The sequence below is a fragment of the Dreissena polymorpha genome, chromosome 12 (assembly GCF_020536995.1).
Source record: "Dreissena polymorpha isolate Duluth1 chromosome 12, UMN_Dpol_1.0, whole genome shotgun sequence".
NCBI lineage: Eukaryota > Metazoa > Mollusca > Bivalvia > Myida > Dreissenidae > Dreissena > Dreissena polymorpha.
The window spans coordinates 62,194,597-62,213,650 of NC_068366.1; the positions used below are offsets into that span (position 1 = coordinate 62,194,597).

At 38.6% G+C, this 19,054-nt stretch overlaps 2 protein-coding genes across 8 annotated transcripts in view; one reads left to right on the forward strand and one right to left on the reverse strand.

Annotated features, from left to right (window-relative positions):
- Positions 1–19,054, reverse strand: part of LOC127853276 (cholinesterase 2-like) — a 310,270-nt gene that overhangs the window by 24,381 nt on the left and 266,835 nt on the right. Inside the window, exons 2-4 of one of the 7 annotated variants that reach the window (XM_052387650.1) lie at positions 5,756–6,487; positions 4,761–4,902; positions 3,840–4,158 (exon numbers count right to left, since the gene is read on the reverse strand). In XM_052387650.1, coding sequence (XP_052243610.1) covers positions 3,921–4,158; positions 4,761–4,902; positions 5,756–6,487 — 1,112 coding nt within the window. In that variant the 3' untranslated portion in view covers positions 3,840–3,920. Of the gene's footprint in view, positions 1–3,690; positions 3,785–3,839; positions 4,159–4,760; positions 4,903–5,755; positions 7,301–19,054 lie in introns of those variants that run through there. The other 6 variants (XM_052387649.1, XM_052387646.1, XM_052387651.1 and 3 more) reach the window with 6 other exon arrangements.
- The window catches only part of LOC127853278 (cholinesterase 2-like), a 100,524-nt gene that overhangs the window by 8,795 nt on the left and 72,675 nt on the right, over positions 1–19,054 (forward strand). The window lies entirely within an intron of this gene.

The following is a 19,054-nucleotide window of genomic DNA, read 5'->3' on the forward strand; positions in this document are numbered from 1 at the left end:
AAGTGTCAACGGCTGCAAAATATTTATTAGAGGCAATTCCAATATCTCTCAGCACATCAAACGTAATACCCATAAAACGGCGGAATACAAGTAGGTTAAAGTCTGCAATCGTCCTTTCCTAGGGCTTAGATATGTAAATCAAGAAATGAAATCAGTTAATCATTTGCACAAATATTTGAGGGACCTTCAAAAAGTCCGGAATAAGTCAGAATGTGAAAAACAAATTAACAAGACTGAAACATGTCTGTATGTAAGAATTATTTGATAGTTTGACAGTTGATGTACATGTTGTTGTACATCTATTTTTCACATTTGTTTCTTATTTAGTGCATTGACAATAGAATATACGAAGAACACTTCAATCGTTACTTTATGATTTTCATCTTTTGACATGGTAAATAATGAAGCTCTCTGTGTTCTTTGTTATGTGGATTGGGCTATTCACTAAAGAAGTCTGTTGTTTTCCTAACAATCGAATCCAGGAAAGGTTTAATTATATAGAACATATTGTTGAGGACCTAAGAAGAAAACTTCAAACTGAAGTTGACTACAGACGAGAGGATATCGCAACTTTGTATGCCAAATTGGCTGGGTCTTATGGACTCAATGCGAAATTTATCGATGGACATCTTCTCGGTAGTAGAAATAGTCGAATGCATTTTTCTGATGATATATCAACAACGAACGACCAAGTAAAAAATAATTCTATGACACAGTTCAGAGATGAAGCGGTGAAAATAAAAGAACAATTACTGCTGAAAATAAAACACATGGAGGACATTTATAATCAAATGATATTGTCACAATCGGAGGAAAAAGCACCTGATTTCAGGAAATCAAGTATGAAAGTGAAGTCTTTGATACAGAGTATGAACACATCTTAGGACAATTTCACATCTCATGTAATGAATAAAACAAGTACATTTCAGAATGTTTTCAACACGTTTGCTGAGACTCACGAAAGTAAAGACAAAATCAGGACGAAGCGACCAACATCTTGTAAAGATGTAAATGAAAGTGGGATTCACACAATATATCCCGACTTGAAGCCCTCGGGCATTGCTTTATATTGCGATATCAATGTAAACAAGGACTGGCTCGTAATTCAGCGTCGCAAATATGGAACGGTTGACTTTGAACGGTCTTAGGACGAATACCAAGCGGGCTTTGGTGATATGAATGGTGACTTCTGGCTGGGTAACGAGTATATCTACCAACTAACTAAATTTTATTCGCATCAGTTGCGCATATACATGGAGACATTTGAACGGAAGAAGGTTTATGCGATGTATAATGAGTTTGGCGTTTCATCAGAGGCTGGAAAATATGCCTTGAAGGCTGGCGGATACAGTGGAGATGCTGATGATAAGTTAGCGTATCACAATTGACATAAGTTTTCGACGTAAGATGAAGACAATGATAATAGTGGCTGTTGTGCTTGCAGTTAGGGTAGTGGCTGATGGTATAATAGCTGTAATCATTCTCAGCTGAACGGAAAGTATCAAGCATAATAGTATACCCTCTTCAAATTACATATTCTGGAACGGTTTGTCGGGCAGTCTGAAATACGTAGAAATGAAAATGCATTGAATCGTGGTACTCGTGTTTTTATTTTTTTTATTTTGTAAATATATGTTTAAACGCCTTTCATTCATCAACCACAACTGCTGTAGATATTTTGCAAATATGGGTGTAGCAGACCAGACTTTTTGTTTTTGTACTTACGAGCTAGATAACATGTTTAAGGATAAATATTATCCTAACTCAAATAACGGCACTATCAAAGACGTTTTCAAAGATATTTGTTAATTTTATGTTGTCGGTTGGTTGTAAAATCTTACACCAAGACTTCTCTCATATCAATTATTTAAATTGGTGCGTTTTGGATAAAAATAGAAGAGTACCGATTGGCATAGCATAGGTTGGTATGTCCTTTTCAAGTTTTGAATTAACTCGACACTTATGGAAATGTGAATACATTTAATGGATTACATGGGCATTAACGTACGGTTTAGGAATATATCTTTTTAATACTGTATGACAATATGTTATATACTAAAAATTGTCTTAAGATCTACGTACAATTTTTATTACAGTATTGTGAATTGCATCTTATGTCATGCTCATATCGTCAGAATGGAATGTTTGGGATGTTATTATCGGAAACACTCCGCTGTGTATCTCTAGAATTGTTTGATCATGTACATATATTGTTATGGTGGACCCTAAATAAATGTATGCATTTAATATTGCTGTTGTTGCTTTGAGACAAACCTCAATTTCACTGCTTTATCTAATCCTCCATTCTTTGCCAAGAAACGTTTCGAGAATGTGAAATAACATCCAGGCAACTGACTGCCATGACTTCGGACAAAAGTTTGGAAACAACGTCTTTGTGATCGCTGCACAAAATGACATTTTGGGAACTAATTCTGCCTCTTTCAACGCATTTTGTTTCATCTCTAGACATTATTATGGTGTAAAGAAAATCTTTCTTTATGACTGGTACGTTGACGGCGCCCTATATTTAAAATACGTTTGTCAGAACACCCAGTACTACTACACCACGTTTGTCTTATTATTTAACAAAAAAAAACAACAACAGGCCGTATATGTCTGGATACTTGATTTACCATATATGGCAGCATCCGATTGACAAAATTGCTCTACAGTTCAGCTTTTTACTTTACCGTGGATCAGTCTCATCAAAACGACGAGAGTATCTCTCAAGCGCTTAGAGCCCCATTCTTATTCATTTTATCGAAAAAGAAAACAACAAACACAATCACTCACATATTAAATTGCTTCAACTTCGAATAACGAATACTGTAGTCTATATAATTTAGTTTCTTTGGCATATATAAACAGAAAAATAACAACAATGTCATGTTAGTACCAACACTATTAAGAAAATAAAGCATATTTGCAGTAGCCGTGTAAAAATAAGGCCCAGTCAACAGAGATTACAATTTGTATCCACACTTCTAAGTGAGGTTAATGAGAAAACTGTCGGTCCGTGTATTATGTCAGTTGTCCGTGTCATTTATTTTCGTGTCTCAGGTTACAGTAAGAAGAATCCTCCATCTGCCGCTCGAAGGAGGCCCCCGACTACTACCGAGCTAGAGGCACATGAACACACCACGTTTTGGGATTTTTGTGTCTAGGATTTAATTGACTCATTATGGGTTTAAATTTGTGTGGTCATCAATACCACATGGTAATTAATCCATAAGTGTTACCATCAACAAACAACCGCATCGTGTGGTTTGAGATTGTGTGTATACTATTTCATCGAATCAAATGCAGTCTTACATAAGACGTATAACACTTTCACATAGATGATTAAAAGTCATTTTAGCAGGTGTCATATATTTGAAACAAAATAGGTTTATCTTTCACTGCAGTTCACTGTTTCTGGAATATTACATTACACAAAATTATTAATCAAGTTGTTAATTTACTATCGAAAGCATAGTAATTTTCAAAGCATATTAAGGTTTGTTCTGTGACATGTTTAAGCTCGTAAATTAGTGTTTGAAAGTCAATTTATAACGTCTTATAAATTGCCAATAATATTGAACACACTAGTTTGATGATAATTTGCGGATTGTTTTTGTAACATTATTATAAAATATGAAAAATTTCATAACTATTTGATCTCATTCACCACTTCATACAGAAAGTCTGAAATATTGTTCCACACATTTTATTCACATTTTATTGACGTTTATTGATGCAACAACATGAAAGCGGTGCTTGTATACAGTTGAATATATATATATATGTGTGTATATATATATATATATATATATATATATATATATATATATATATATATATATATATATATATATATATATACAAGAACAGTTTGCTTAAACCAAATCGAATACAATTGTTAGAGTTAATTGACGCGCGAATTATTTTCCAATTATGATTTCAGGTACGTGAACCGTCCCTGTGCCGAGTGCTTGGGGAGTCTCCATAAGGGCTATTGTCGGTATGAGGTCCAGCCACAGCTGCATCCGGCGCGCTTCGAATCTTGATCCCGGAAGTGCTCCCTGATTGGTGAAATGTAGGAAGCTCTGAGAGTTAAGGTCATACTCGGCCCAGGTGGCGTTGGTAAATCGGCGGGCGTCTTCCGATTGGTTCGGATCGCTGTGGATTTAAAGAACATATTTTCATTATTTCATCAATTAAAATTTCATTTTGCCTCGACAACATGCAATGTTTTATTGACATAATAACATTTTCGTTTAATTCAACAAAAATATCACATCGTTAGTTTTAGTCCAATAAACTACCTCACGCTTTTATGTGCAGTAAATATATTAAATGGACTTGGCAAACATCTTTGTTTGACCACTTATTTATAATATTACTTAGTGTACGTTGTCCGAAACTATATGACTTGATAAGGCATATATTCATATTGTATTATAGCAGTAGATATAGCAAAATTGCGAATAAAATGTGAAATTTCTCACACTTGACATTTATTATAAGGTATCAAGGTTCGTGGTATCACTTTAATTCTCGTACACTTATCGTGTCTTTCATTGCCTGTATAACTTAAAGCATCTATTCCGTAATAAAATAACAATATGTTATTAACTAAAATTGCAGACTGACAACGTTTCCGGATTAGTGAAGTTAAACAGATGGCAACCATACATACCCGAACACGGCAAAGTTTGAACACATAAAAAACATACATACCCCGACCTGGCGATGTTCTTACACATGGTCACCATACTTACCCTGACTTAGCAAAGTTCGTCCACATGGTAACCATGCCCCTGGCGAGTCGTCGCTCCTCCTCCGTGTAGTTTCCGGTACTGCGAGGTCCGGCGTAAAGCGGATACCCAAATACATACTGAATGTCGTCTGCGTGGTTAGAACCTTGAAACGTGATTAAATGAAATTATAATTTTAAATCTAGAATTGTTTTGTGTCATTCGAAAGTGCCCAAACCCCATACAGCTACGCGACGCCACTTTCCGATTTTATGTTATTTCTTGTTTAAGCCACTTCTAACGATAAATCCGGGGTAGGGGGAAAGTACCGTCCTTGTTTTGGTACCTACTTTATACTCATATATTTTACACGATTTGCCCTCAACACTCCTAAAACGTATTACCATTCTTATGATAATGTTCCTATTAACATTTTTGTGATTTGTAAAAAGGCGCGGAAAAGGATCATGTAAAGCATACGCCTAGGTTACACATCAAAGTAGACAGTTGCCCCAGCATAGCGAAGTACATGCCGTGCTAATTGAAAAACTAGTTTCATTGGCTAATAAACAATGAAAAATCGACAGTCCTGTACAACCATTTTTTTTAAACAATATGCGTTAATAATAACAATGATCTTACATTTATGTTTATACACCTAAGCGTATTATTTTAAGCATATTCATATAGTAGATCTATAGTAGATAGTAGATCTATGCTGATTAGTATATGAGCGGCGCTCTTGGAAACAAATGTGCTTTAAGTTTCGTTCCTGCACAGCGTGTGCAATCCGCATAGGCTAATCAGGGACAAAACTTTCCGCTTATATGGAATGTTCGTTAAAGAAATCTCATCTACACGAAATGCAAGTCTATGTGCGCTTTGTGAAAACCAGACATTATGCATGTAGGTCCATTGTCGTCCGTGATTAGCCTATGCGGACTGCACATGATAATCTTGAAAGACACTTAACGCACATGCATCAAGCCCATTTTCCCAAGAGCTTCTATAACAGTCACCTTGTATCCAGTTCGGTGTTTGTAACGTATGCGTCGTTGGGACAGCGCTCAGCTGGTACAAATACGTCTTCCCCTTCCTTAGTGCCGCGTGCCCTTTCACCGTGGACACGACTGGGTAGAAAAAACCCACGTCATTGGACATGTTGGTGAGACTGAACAGCAGGGTGGTGCTGTCATTCGGAAGCTGCCAGTCCGTGTACTCGAAATCAAGAAGCTTCCCCATTATTGAGGCAATATTGTGGTTCTTTGGTTTGATGGCGTCTGCGATTATAGAAGGTATTGCAATACCTGTAAATTGTCCACGTGTTAGGTTAAATGTGTTCATATCTGTAGTCTTAAAAATGAATGGCCATACATCTCTGAAGTACACAGCGCCGTCAAAATTATTTGCGCCAGTCATAAGGTCCAACGATGCAAAGAAATTTCGCGCGTTCTGAGTGTGAGAAGAATTGCCGAAAATAATTTCCTGCGGGGATGCTAAGAGAAAGTCCCTGTCAATAACTGGTTGCCAGGCCGAAGTATCGTCGTCTTGAAGTTGCCGAGGGGTAAGGGCTCGAAGACATTTCACTGGGTCCGGCGCCCGCTCGCAGCCTTTCTTGGCAATCAACGGTTCCGCGTTTGGTGTAGCATGGACTGCCCAATAAGCAAGCGCCGAGCCACTCTGAGCAATCACACGCTGAAAGAATCCTCGGTTGCCCGGATAAAGAGACTGAAATATTACAGATGCGCCACCTGCCGATTCGCCAAATACCGTAACGTCATTTGGATTTCCTGTAAAAGCTTGTATGTTATCATGAACCCATTTGATTCCGAGGTGCTGATCCCAAAGTCCCAGGTTACCCGGAAGTTTCCCATCGGCGCTCTGGATAAATCCGAACATACCAAGTCTGTAACTTACTGTAACCACGACGACGTCACCAAACGCACTGATGCCTTCTCCTGGGAAAATTGCGGTGGCGCCCTCTACGAAAGAGCCTCCGTAAATCCAAATCATCACCGGGAGTGAGACGTTCTTCTCAAATGTATGGGGAACAAACACGTTGAGATTCAAACAGTCTTCTGAAAAGTTTACATATTTTCCATACTTTATTTCGCCTCCCAAATGAGACGGAAAGCACGCCATTGGATTCTTGGTAGCGTCGAACGTGCTTAAAAATGGCGCCTTGGTAATTGGCTTTTTGAAGCGATTTTCTCCGGCGGTAGACTCTGCAAATGGAATACCGAGGAATGTCGACATTCGGTATGGGCGTCCGTCAACTGTCAATGTTTCCTGTATACCGGAAATAGCTCCTACGGGTGTCTTGATTGTTATACAAGCCACACATCCAAACATAACAGCTATAGTCGCTATACACATTGTCTCACAGAAACGATCAACAGACATTTTTACGGTCAACTAATAAATCTTTTACGCTAAAACTTGGCTTGTGAAGTGAACTCAAATGCACGTTCTAATGTCGCAGACTTAGTTTCATATCTTTATAAGTGTACTTCATTTCACAGGTTTAAATTACACAACTGATAGCACTACAGGGTCGCGGAAGGACATGCGCATTTTTATTTTAATGTCTGGCTTGTAACGTCGTTATCAAGACTTACTTATCTGGGTTTCGCTTCTTATTGCGTCATTTCAACAAGTTGCCATATCATTTAAACGATAAAATAATTCGTTCACACGACTAACTATGGCGTTTATATGATCCACTTAGTCCTTCACAAGAGTTAATTATCTCTTGGAAACGAGATATATATCGTGTAAATGACAAACAAAACCATGCATATATGTCGCACATTATTAGCGCACATAGCCACCGTACAGTATAGTGTTCCTAACGGAAAGTATCTGATATCGGGATGTCACGAATTCGGACACATTAAATGTTACGTTGACGGGTTCTTGATTAATGTTGACCGGTGAACATAATAAAATAATAAGACTGGTGAAAGCCGATATACATTTCTCAATATCCCGCTCTTTCTTCAGATTAAAGGGGCCTTTTCACGTTTTGGTAAATTGACAAAATTAAAAAAAAATATTTTAGAATCGAAAATTTTCGTTTTAGTTATGATATTTGTGAGGAAACAGTAATACTGAACATTTACCATGCTCTAAAATAGCCATTATATGCTCTTGTTGACATTTAAAAACCTGAAAATTATCAAGCGTTCCAACGCGAAAAGATTGAATAATTTTGAAAGTTCTGTTGTTGTCGTTATATTGTGTGAAACTACGAGGATTGCTTATAAAAAGTATTAAATACAATCTTCATTGCATGAGCAGGGATGGCCGAGTGGTCTTAGTAATAGACTTTTACTCCAGGACTCCAGTGGTTCGAGCCCTGTTTAGTGTTACTGTTTTCTTTTCTTTTTATAAATTTTATTCTTGATTTTTTACTCGAGCTTTTTAGATAAAATTTTTACATTTATCAATATAAAGCATTTAATGACAAACTTCAATACATGACAAAATCTGTGAAAAGGCACCTTTAATGTAAATTCACCACATGTTCTCTTATTAAAAAATTACTAAGAAGCAAATTGAAAATAGCTATGTGCAAACAACATAAAACCAGAACAGCATGAGAGTAACCCACAGTCTGTTTGTATGCTGTTTGCTCCACACCAATATCTTAGGGTTGGAAATGAAGCCTTTAAAACTTGAATCTAGTGAGAAATGTCTAAAATTAAATGTAACGTTCTAAGGGTCCACAAATGTCTTAACGGTAAAGGGTTAATCCGCTGGTCATAGTGCCTCTTTTTAATTATCGCTGCTGTTACGCTCAGGAGATAGTCGCTACTAGATTAGGCATGTTTGATTATTATACTTGATAATTTACATAAAGGTAAATAGACACAATATGTTATACTAGTATTAGAAACTATGTAACATTGGTAAATTAACTTCAACAGACATTGTAATGTTTGAAAAAAATGTAATCAAATTAATCAAAGTTTTGCTCAAAAGTCAAGCTAAATGAATATGAGTGACGTATGTTTTAGAAAATTTACCGAACTCAATGTTTTGAAAGTTTTATGAAAGGTTGGTATCGTTTTTCCCTCTCGTTTTGGCAAATGAATCTCATAGTATGTACTAAATAATCCAACATGCTTAAGAAAAGTTAAGGGGAGAAAAAACTTTGAACCATTAAGCAAATCTTATTATCAAGCATCGTGTATATTGTACATGAATAACCCTCCATATATTGTTATTGTCCTAATGATAGCATACTGTTCAAATATGAGACAATTGGAAAGATGGCCTAAATGCGTGTGCGTAAATAATCGTCCCAGATGGAAAGACTTCCTTTTCGCGAAAAATAGCATAAAAGCGGAAAATGTCGTCCCTGATAAAACGTGTGGAAAATCTGGGACGACACTTCACGCTTATACATTAAGCCCCGTTTTCGCATAGCGCTGCTTTAATATAAGTTCGATGTCATCAAGTACTAATCTATGTTCTTTTAGACTGAATTATTTTTTTTTTCTTCTGAACTGTTGTTGAAGTACTCCGAATGTCTGTAGAACTCAACACATTAATTGAGGTTTTGGAAATTACAATGATTTTGTTGACGTTTATTAATCTATTATTTCGAAAATATAATAGTTTTGCTGCCTTTACTATTACATTATTTGATTTGAAATGTGAGTTTGTCTTTAAAACGTTTATGACGTTAATTGATAATGAAAGCTATCGTGGTGACTATCATTTTGTACAAACATATGGATTCGTTTATTCCAATGTACGTCAATAGAAAGCTGAACTATCCATGAAATCCCTTAGAAGGCGGCAGGAGGTCTGACCACAGCTGCATCCGGCGCGCTTGGAATTGGGACCCCGGAAGTGCTCCCTGATTGGTGAACTGTAGGAAGCTCTGAAAATCAAGGTCATACTCGGCCCAGGTGGCGTTGGTGAACTGGCGGGCATTTTCCGGTGTGTTTGGGTCCCTAAGGATTAAAAGGAAATGTTTATTTATAACCTAAAACGTAACAGCAAACCGATCATTATATAACTGGAAGATTTATAAAAAATCACACTATAATAATACAAAATAGCTAGTTTGCTGTCTGTTCCAAGATCAAGGTGTGATTATACTTACAATGGCATAATAAATGGGGTTGGGAAAAATACGTACCAGGAATGGGCAAAGTTTATCCACATGATAACCATATGTACCCGAACTTTGCGATTGTCGTTCACATGGTAACCATGCGTTTCAGGACTTGGCAACGCTCTTACACATGGTAGCCATACTTACCCGGACTTTGCGAAGCCTGGTCACATACTATTACCGTTCTCGCCCGTAATCGAACATTTCGTAAACATGGTAACGATAAATACTCGGACTTGGAGAACTTCGTCACCATGGTAACCATACTTTACCGGACTTTGCGAAGCCTGGTCACATACTGTTACCGTTCTCGCCCGTAATCGAACATTTCGTAAACATGGTAACGATAAATACTCGGACTTGGAGAACTTCGTCACCATGGTAACCATACTTAACCGGACTTGGTAAAGTCCGTCAATATGGTAACCATACGTACCCTGACAGCGTACAACGGGTAGCCGAATACGTACTGAATATCGTCTGCGTGGTTTGAACCTATGCGATAAATGGTATTTGAAACCCTTGCGGTGTTCACGAGAGTTTATAATCGACCACCGATGAGTTCAAATTTGGTATTTGAAGTAAGCAGATCAAAACTGCGTCTACACATTTTAGGGGAAATAGAATAATACATTAATTTTGTTTTCTGAGTGATAAGGTTACCTTAAAAGAGATTTAACACTGACGATAGCAATAAATATATAATAAGCAAGCTTTGAAGGTATTAACAGTCCTTTATTCAGGAGACTAAGTAGAAGAATATATCGGAAGTAGAACGCAAGGTTTCGATTTGCGGTCGCAGCAACGTACGTTAGTGAGAAAGTTGCATTTTTGGCGACCTCGCGTGCTGTAATATCGACGCGCGCTTTTGATAAAAAACAATAATCTGAATGCAAGCTCGCCGCAAACACTCTACTACCCGGATGCGACCTAAGCTACAGACGTACATTCTAAGATTAAAATGCTTGTTTAAATACCGTATATCCAGTTTGGTGTCTCTAAGGCATGTGTGGTTGGGACAACGCTCAGTTCGTACAAGTACGACTTTCCCTTTCCGAGCGACGCGTGGCCCTTCACCGTGGAAACTGCTGGGTAGAAGAACGCCACGTCACTGGACATGTTTGTGACACTGAACAGCATGGTGGCGCTGTCATTCGGATGCTGCCAGTCCGTGTATTGTTTATTCAGTAACTCATCTGCAATCAGAGCAGTTCGGATGTTCTTGGGTTTGATGATGTCAATGACCACTGCTGAAATTGCGATCCCGATAAACTCTTCTCGTGTTAAGACAAACGTGTTTATATCTGAGTATTGCAGGATGTTTGGCCGGACGTATCTAAGATATAGAGCGCCGTCGAAATTATTCACACCAGTCATTAAGTCTAACGATGCGAAGAAATTGCGGGCGCTGGAAGTTGTTGAGTCAGTTCCATAAACAATATCTTTTGGCGAAGTAATCACAAAGTCTTTGTCTACAAACGGTGCCCATGGTAAAGGGTCGTTGTCTTGAAGTTGCCCGGTGTGAGGGCGCGAAGGCATTCTAGTGAGTCCGGAGCCTGGTTGCAACCCTTCTTAGTGATGAAAACCTCTGCGTTCGGTAATTCATGACTTGCCCAGTAGGCCAAAGCGGAGCCACTCTGAGCAATCACACGCTGGAAGAAGCCTTGGTTACCCGGATATAAGGCCTGGTACACAACAGATGCACCACCTGCCGACTCTCCAAATATCGTGACGTCATTGGGGTTTCCGGTGAACGCTTTTATGTTATCATGGACCCATTTGATCCCTAGGTGCTGATCCCAAAGACCCTGGTTACCCGGAAGTTTCCCGTCCGTGCTTTGAACGAATTCGAACATTCCAAGTCTATAATTTAATGACGTCACCAATGGTATTAATGCCTTCCGCGGGAAATATCACACTGGCACCCTCCACAAATGCGCCTCCGTAGATCCAAACCATAACCGGAAGTGACACGTTCTTCTCGAAAGTATGAGGCACGAACACATTTGAGTATTAAGCAATCTTCCGTAAAGTTAACATATTTGTCTAACTTCTGTTCAGCCTCATAATATGATGGATAATACGCCATGGGCTCGAAAATGGCGCCTTTGGTATCGGCTTCATGAAGCGATTTTTGCCAGCAGTAGACTCAGCGAAGGGAATACTGAGGAATTTCGACATCCGGTACTAGCGTCCGTCTACTGTCAGTGTCTCCGCTAGACCGGAAATAGCTCCAACGGGCGTTTTGACGGTAATACAGTACGCTCCGTTTGCAACAAAAACTAGCATTAGCAAAACAATAACGATATATTTCCGCATATTATACTGTCGCGCAAACTATCGTGCGTCGCCGCGACTGTCGCGAAAAATATCGTGCGTCGCCGCGACTGTCAAGTAAAATATCGTGCGTCGCCGCGACTGTCAAGAAAAATATCAAGTATCGCTTCGTGTGTCTAGTGTCGCGTTCAAATGGCGACACTAGACACACGAAGCGATACACGATATTTGCGCGACAGTCGCGGCGACGCACGATATTTTATTTTTCAAATATCGCCCATATTATCCTAATCTCGTGTATCGCGGTCTAATTTCAGACCGCGACACTAGACACACGAAGCGTTACTCGATATTTTGCGCGATATTCGCGGCGACGCACGATATTTTTATTGACAGTCGCGGCGACGCACGATAGTTTGCGCGACAGTCGCGGCGACGCACGATATATTTAACACGATATATCGCCTTTTAGGCTACCTACACAAGAGGGATATATCGTGTTAAATATATCGTGCGTCGCCGCGACTGTCAAGAAAAATATCGTGCGTCGCCGCGACTGTCAAGACAAATATCATGCGTCGCCGCGACTGTCAAGACAAATATCAAGTATCGCTTCGTGTGTCTAGTGTCGCCCTTGATGAAAGAAGGGCGAGATTATAGATGACACTATCCGGATTCCGTACTTCAGTGATACGATAGAAAACAACAAAAATGCTTCATAATCGCTAAAACCGAATATAAAAAACAATTTATTATAACAAGAATTATCTGTTTCGCAACTTCGTTCATGCTTCTACCGCGGGGTTAAATTTGATATTCCTGGGAAACGTTCTTTTGTTCTCAACAGACAGCGGCGATCTTTTGTATTTACGGATGTTAACAATGCAATAGTTGAAGGTTACGCTTGTTTATATTCACAGTTCTCCATAAAAAGTTGAACATAAATTCACCAATTACTACAGGTATACTATAGACAACCTCAAAAATGCTTTATAATCGCTAAAACCGAATATTTAAAAACAACTAAATATATCAAGAAATATCTTTTAAAAAGGAAGTCGGCGTAAATGCTGAATTGAAATAAAGTTTGCAATTTACGTTACTAAATTAATAAATTGAAAACAAAAGTTTAACTTTTTTTCACTTGTAAGTCGCATATTCACCGCATGAAATGTGTGTTATCATTGTCAGACCACACATTAGTGTAAGTAGATAAAAATTATACTACGGGAGTTCACATCATATGTGTCCTCACATGCCTTATTATGAGTATATTTCTTCACTATCGAAATATATCGTATGTTAATATTTGATTTAAACGCAGATTTCTTTTGACACATTTAAATCACACTTTCATAGCCGCGTCATGCGAAAATGGGTCTTATGCGTTTCGGCTAGCGTATCTTAAACCCAACATGTGCATTTGCACAGTCTGGTCAGAGGCGATGCTGTTCGCTATAAAACACTCAATGTGTTTTGGTCTCATTATGTATCTCCTGACCAGACTGAGAGATGCGCAGGCTGAGTGGGCTATAAATATGATGGGTGCATATGGAATAAGACCCATTTTCGCACGACGAGGGTCATTAAAAATTTCAGTGCGAATTGTAAATGGCACATTTAAGCACAATGCTTTTCGATACAAAATTGAATTCAAAATAGCAAACTTGTAAATAAGGGCAGCCTATCCAGGCGTTCAGGAACGATTTCCAGACGTGCTGACCGAGTACGGCAAACATTGTGGTTGGATAATTGAACGATTTTCCTCTTATCGTGACACTATACTATTTCGGCAATGTTTGTTTTCTCATCTTGAAAGCAAAAACTGTGTTTATCAATAGTCAATTATATATTCCCCGGACGATTTAGTGAACGAATTCTGACCCTAAAATTCTTTGAGATTGGGTTTTAACGCGTAATTGTAACTGGTCCACAATTTGTGTCGTTTGAACATACAGAGAGTACTCCGTAATTCCTTACACTGAACAGTGCTACATCCTTTGCGCTGAGCACAGACACAGTGATGTACCCAAAGTTCATAGGTTTCAGACTATGACATATTCGAAGATATTCATGCGTGTCTGATGGCGTTATGTAAAAGTCTTTTAAGGTGAGAAGCTGGGTAATAAAGCTACGACGAAAACGCGCATTAGTGCTTTATACATATGTTTTGGAGAGAGTTATTGACACCGTGTGAACTGCTAGGGTAATAAGTAATGCATAAACAACAAATTACGGGTCATCAGGGCTGTCTTTATGACTACCTTATTCGTGAGTAGAAGTATTGCTCGCAGATTTTTTTTATTGTCATAAATTATCTTATTGTATATTTTGAATTTGTATATCGTGCCAAAAATCAAAAGCATGAAATAGTGTTTGGCAATGATTCTCAGACTCACAACGCGCAAAATTTCTTCGCGTCTTTGGACCTTATTGTTGGCGCGAACAATTTTGATGGCACGTTAAATCTGTTTGCTTTGTCATCTACTCTTAACGTTACAGACATAAACACTTTAAAGTTAACACGAGCGCAGTTTACCGGTATTATCATACCTAATACTATTTCAAACGCCATCAAACCAAAGAACGACAACATTGCCGCAATAATGGGAAACCTTCTTGATTTTAAGTACACGGACTTGCAGCATCCGAATGACAGCGCCACCCTGTGGTTTAGTACCATAAACATTTGGAGTGACTCGGGGTTCTTCTTTCCAGCCGTATCCACGGTGAAAGGGCACGCGGCGCTCCGAAAAGGAAAGACATACTTGTACGAACTGAGCGCTGTCCCCACCACGCATTTACTACCGACACCCAACTGGATACAAGGTAATGAAATAAGTTTAGCAATAACTCGTGTATGCAAGCTTACATGTATCAGAGTATGGCTATAAATAATATTTAAGCCATGGATGCCTGTACGAAATATTTACATAAATAATTGCAAGTAATACATTACACTACTTTTCGGAATTGTTTTTCATTCGTCTAAACAATTTCTCACGACCCTCCTGATAAGTAGCTTTAACAGATTCATATATTTACATTACTGTTCCTAGGTTCAAACCAAGCAGACGACATTCAGTACGTGTTCGGTTATCCGCTGTACGCCGGACCTCAAAGTACCGGAAACTACACTGAAGAGGAGCGGCGACTCGCAAGGGGCATGATTACCATGTGGACGAACTTCGCCAAGTCCGGGTAAGTATGATTACCATGTGGACGAACTTCGCCATGTCCGGGTACGTTGTCAGTTTTCAATTATTAAAAAAGTTGTTGTTAAGTGCCCTCATCGGAGGCATTAAGAATTCACTTGTCCGTTCGTCCATGCGTTTCCTTAGAAGTTTGTATTTGTATCTTCTCTGTAACGTCTATGTGAATTGCGCCTCCTTATAATGTCTTTAAAGTTACCTTTTTAAACAATTAATATGTAAGACTGTATGAACACGTTTTTTGTATATTTCAAAACTTCAAAGTTCTATGAAAGACACTTCATATCCGGCATATCAAGTAATTTATCTGAAAATTTCATATGAAATTTTGGATTAAGAATGAGTGACATGTAAAATTTAAATTAATTCAATCAATGACTGTTGGGCCTCAAAACAACCTCTATTTCACCAAAGACATTGTCAAACTGAACGAGTTATGGACATTTATAAAGTCAAGTTGGCATGTGTTTTACATCCACAGGGACCCAAACAAACCGAGCGACGCCCGCCGACGCCAAGTCGAGTAAGACCTTAACTCTCAGAGCTTTCTACAGTTCACCAATCAAGGAGCACTTCCGGGATCAAGATTCGAAGCGCTCCGGATGCAGCTGTGGTCGGACCTCATACCGACGATAGCCCTAATGGAGACTCCCGAAGCACACGGCACTGGGACGGTTCACGTACCTGAAATCATAATTGGGAAATAATTATCGCGACAATTGTCGTCGATTTTGTTAAAGCAAACTACTCCAGTATATATATTCAACTGTCATAAAGCACTATACAAGCACCGCTTTCATGCTGTTGTATCAATATACGTTGATAAAATGTGTTTAACAATATTTCAGACTTTCTTTAGGAATAGGTAAATTAGATCCAATAGTTATATTAATGTTTCATATTTCATAATAATGTAACACCAACAATCCGCATTATCATCAAACTAGTGTGTTCAATATTATAAGCAATTTTTATGACGCAATTAATTGACTGTTTAACACAAACATTCGAGCTTGAACAATTCCCAGAACAAACCTGTATATGCTATGAAATTATGAATGTATGGTGTGTGCAAAGTGCTTTCGACAATAAATTAACAATTTAACAGTGTTATTTTGCTCATACACTACTCAAGTACAAATCATTGTTTTTAAGTCGATGTGTGAATGTGTTCTTAAATATTGATAACTAGTCTTTTACAATGCTTCGTTATTATTGGAGCATTAAGCAAAATAGGTAATGTGGCTTCTGTAGATAACAGAATATTGTTGAAAAAGAGGTTTGATTTACAACTGTTATGTTGTACAAAACTTATTTGTTTCACAAATAAAACAACGAACACACCTTTTAACATACAACGTTGAGTGCCAACAGTTTCGGTTCTATTTATTAATTTAAAGTTCAGATACAATACAGAAAAGGTAACGGACACTATTGGCGCTGATAAGTATCTTTCGGGTAATATACTAGTCTTGAACAAGATGGGATAAAACACGTGTTACTTAACGTATTACAGGAACTTTTGTCTCATACAGACGGCCCATTATTTTTTCCCAAACTCTACAGTCAGCTGGGCCTGAGTATGCCTGTTATGTGCATTTAATACTGGCCTACCAGCTCACACTGGGCGTATGTAAGTAGGGTATCTGACCGCTGTTCTATGACATATGAAATACATGTATTTTTTGAATATGCCGAAACATTCTACACAAAGAAACTGAACGCAAAGCCTCATCATTTGAATATATGTGTGTGTTGTGTTTGATGTTAGTTATACTTCGACATGGCTGTTCCTTAGCGATGGTCACTTCACAAGATTGTATACATCAAGGAAGATACCCACACAAGTTGAATACTCAAGTTTTAACTATAAAAATTATCCAGCATTTTTACATGACTCCTTATGTGAAATGTATTGAATTCGTTAAACTTCTTCATTGTTCTCTACCAGTTTGATCAAATATCAATCAATGAACTGAGTGAATAACTATATGTTCTTCGTTTAAGATCGGTCTGTATCACCTTAATACACGAATTTAACCAACTGACACGAACATAAACAAGAGCACCGCATAACGGATGCCAACGCTCGGCTGCGAAAACTTGTCAGTTTTTTTTAGAGGTCACGGTGACCTTGACCTTTGACCTAGTGACCCAAAATTGGGTGTGGCGTGTAGAACTCATCAAGGAGCATCTACTTATGAAGTTTCAAAGTTGTAGGTTGGAGCACTTTGATTTTAGAGCCAATGTTAAAGTTTTAGCACGACGCCTACGGCGGACGGCTGACGGCGGACCGCGGACGACGAGCTGGCTATGACAATACCTCGGGTTTTCTCCGAAAACAGCCAAGCTAAAATGGGTGTGGCGTGTAGAAATGAGGAAGGTGAATGTACATATGAAGTTTAAAAGTTGTAGGTGGAAGCACTTTTATTGTAGAGGCTATGTTAAAGTTTTATATTAGAGGTCACAGCGACCTTGACCATTGACCTAATGACCAAAAAATGGGTGTGGCGTGTAGAACTCATCAAGGTGCATGTACATATGAAGTTTCAATGTTGTAGGTGGAAGCACTTTGATTTGAGAGCAAATGTAAAGGTTTATGTTAAAGGTTTATATTAGAGGTCACAGTGACCTTGACCTTTGACCTAGTGACCCAAAAATGGATGTGGCGTGTAGAACTCATCAAGATGCATCTACATATGAAGTTTCAAAGTTGTAGGTGGAAGCACTTTGATTTTAGAGCCTATGTTAAAGTTTTATATGAGAGGTCACAGTGACCTTGACCTTTTATCTAGTGACCCAAAAAATAGGTGTGGCGTGTAGAACTCATCATGGTGCATCTGCAAATGAAGTTTCAAAGTTGTAGGTGGAAGCACTTTGATTTTAGAGCCAATGTTAATGTTTTAGCACGACGCCTACGGCAGACGGCTGACGGCGGACGGCGGACGGCGGACGACGAGCTGGCTATGACAATAGCTCGGGTTTTCTCCGAAAACAGCCGAGCTAAAAATCTTGCAAGTTAAATAACACATTGCCAAAACTAGTGTTCGTAGATACAAATTATACTACATTAGATCCCACCATGTATGCCCTCACATGAACGAAGTTTTCCTTCGACACATTCAAATAATACTGTTACATCTTCGTCATGCAAAAATCGGTCTTATGACATATGCACATGCGCAGTCTGGTCAGGGGTTACGCTTTCCGCAATAAAAAGCACGCATGGTTTCGTAGTATCTCAAGAATATCCTATTTAGTCATCATATCATGACAAGACTGCGCGGATGCCTTGCCTGGGCTTAAGCTACGCTGGCATTTTATTGCCTGAGACCCATTTTCGCATGACGCGGGTCTTTAAAACCCTCATTGCGACTTATATATGGACCATCAAACTAAGATACTTTGCGATAGAAAATCGAAGTGACAATGTGTTATCCATTGCAAACTGGCAAATGTCGGCAACCTATTCTGGCTTGCACACGCCACACATAAGTGGCTAGATCATTAAACGATTTGCGTATTATCATTGGCACTATAGCATTTCCGTAGTTTTGTCTCACAATATAAGACAAATCGCTTTTAACGATAGTTTTTCATTCATGTCTTTCCCTAAAATTCGTGTTATTGGGTATATTAAAAGCGATTCTGTGTATCAACACCAGGCGTATAGTCATATACATTCCGTCTTTCCCTGACGA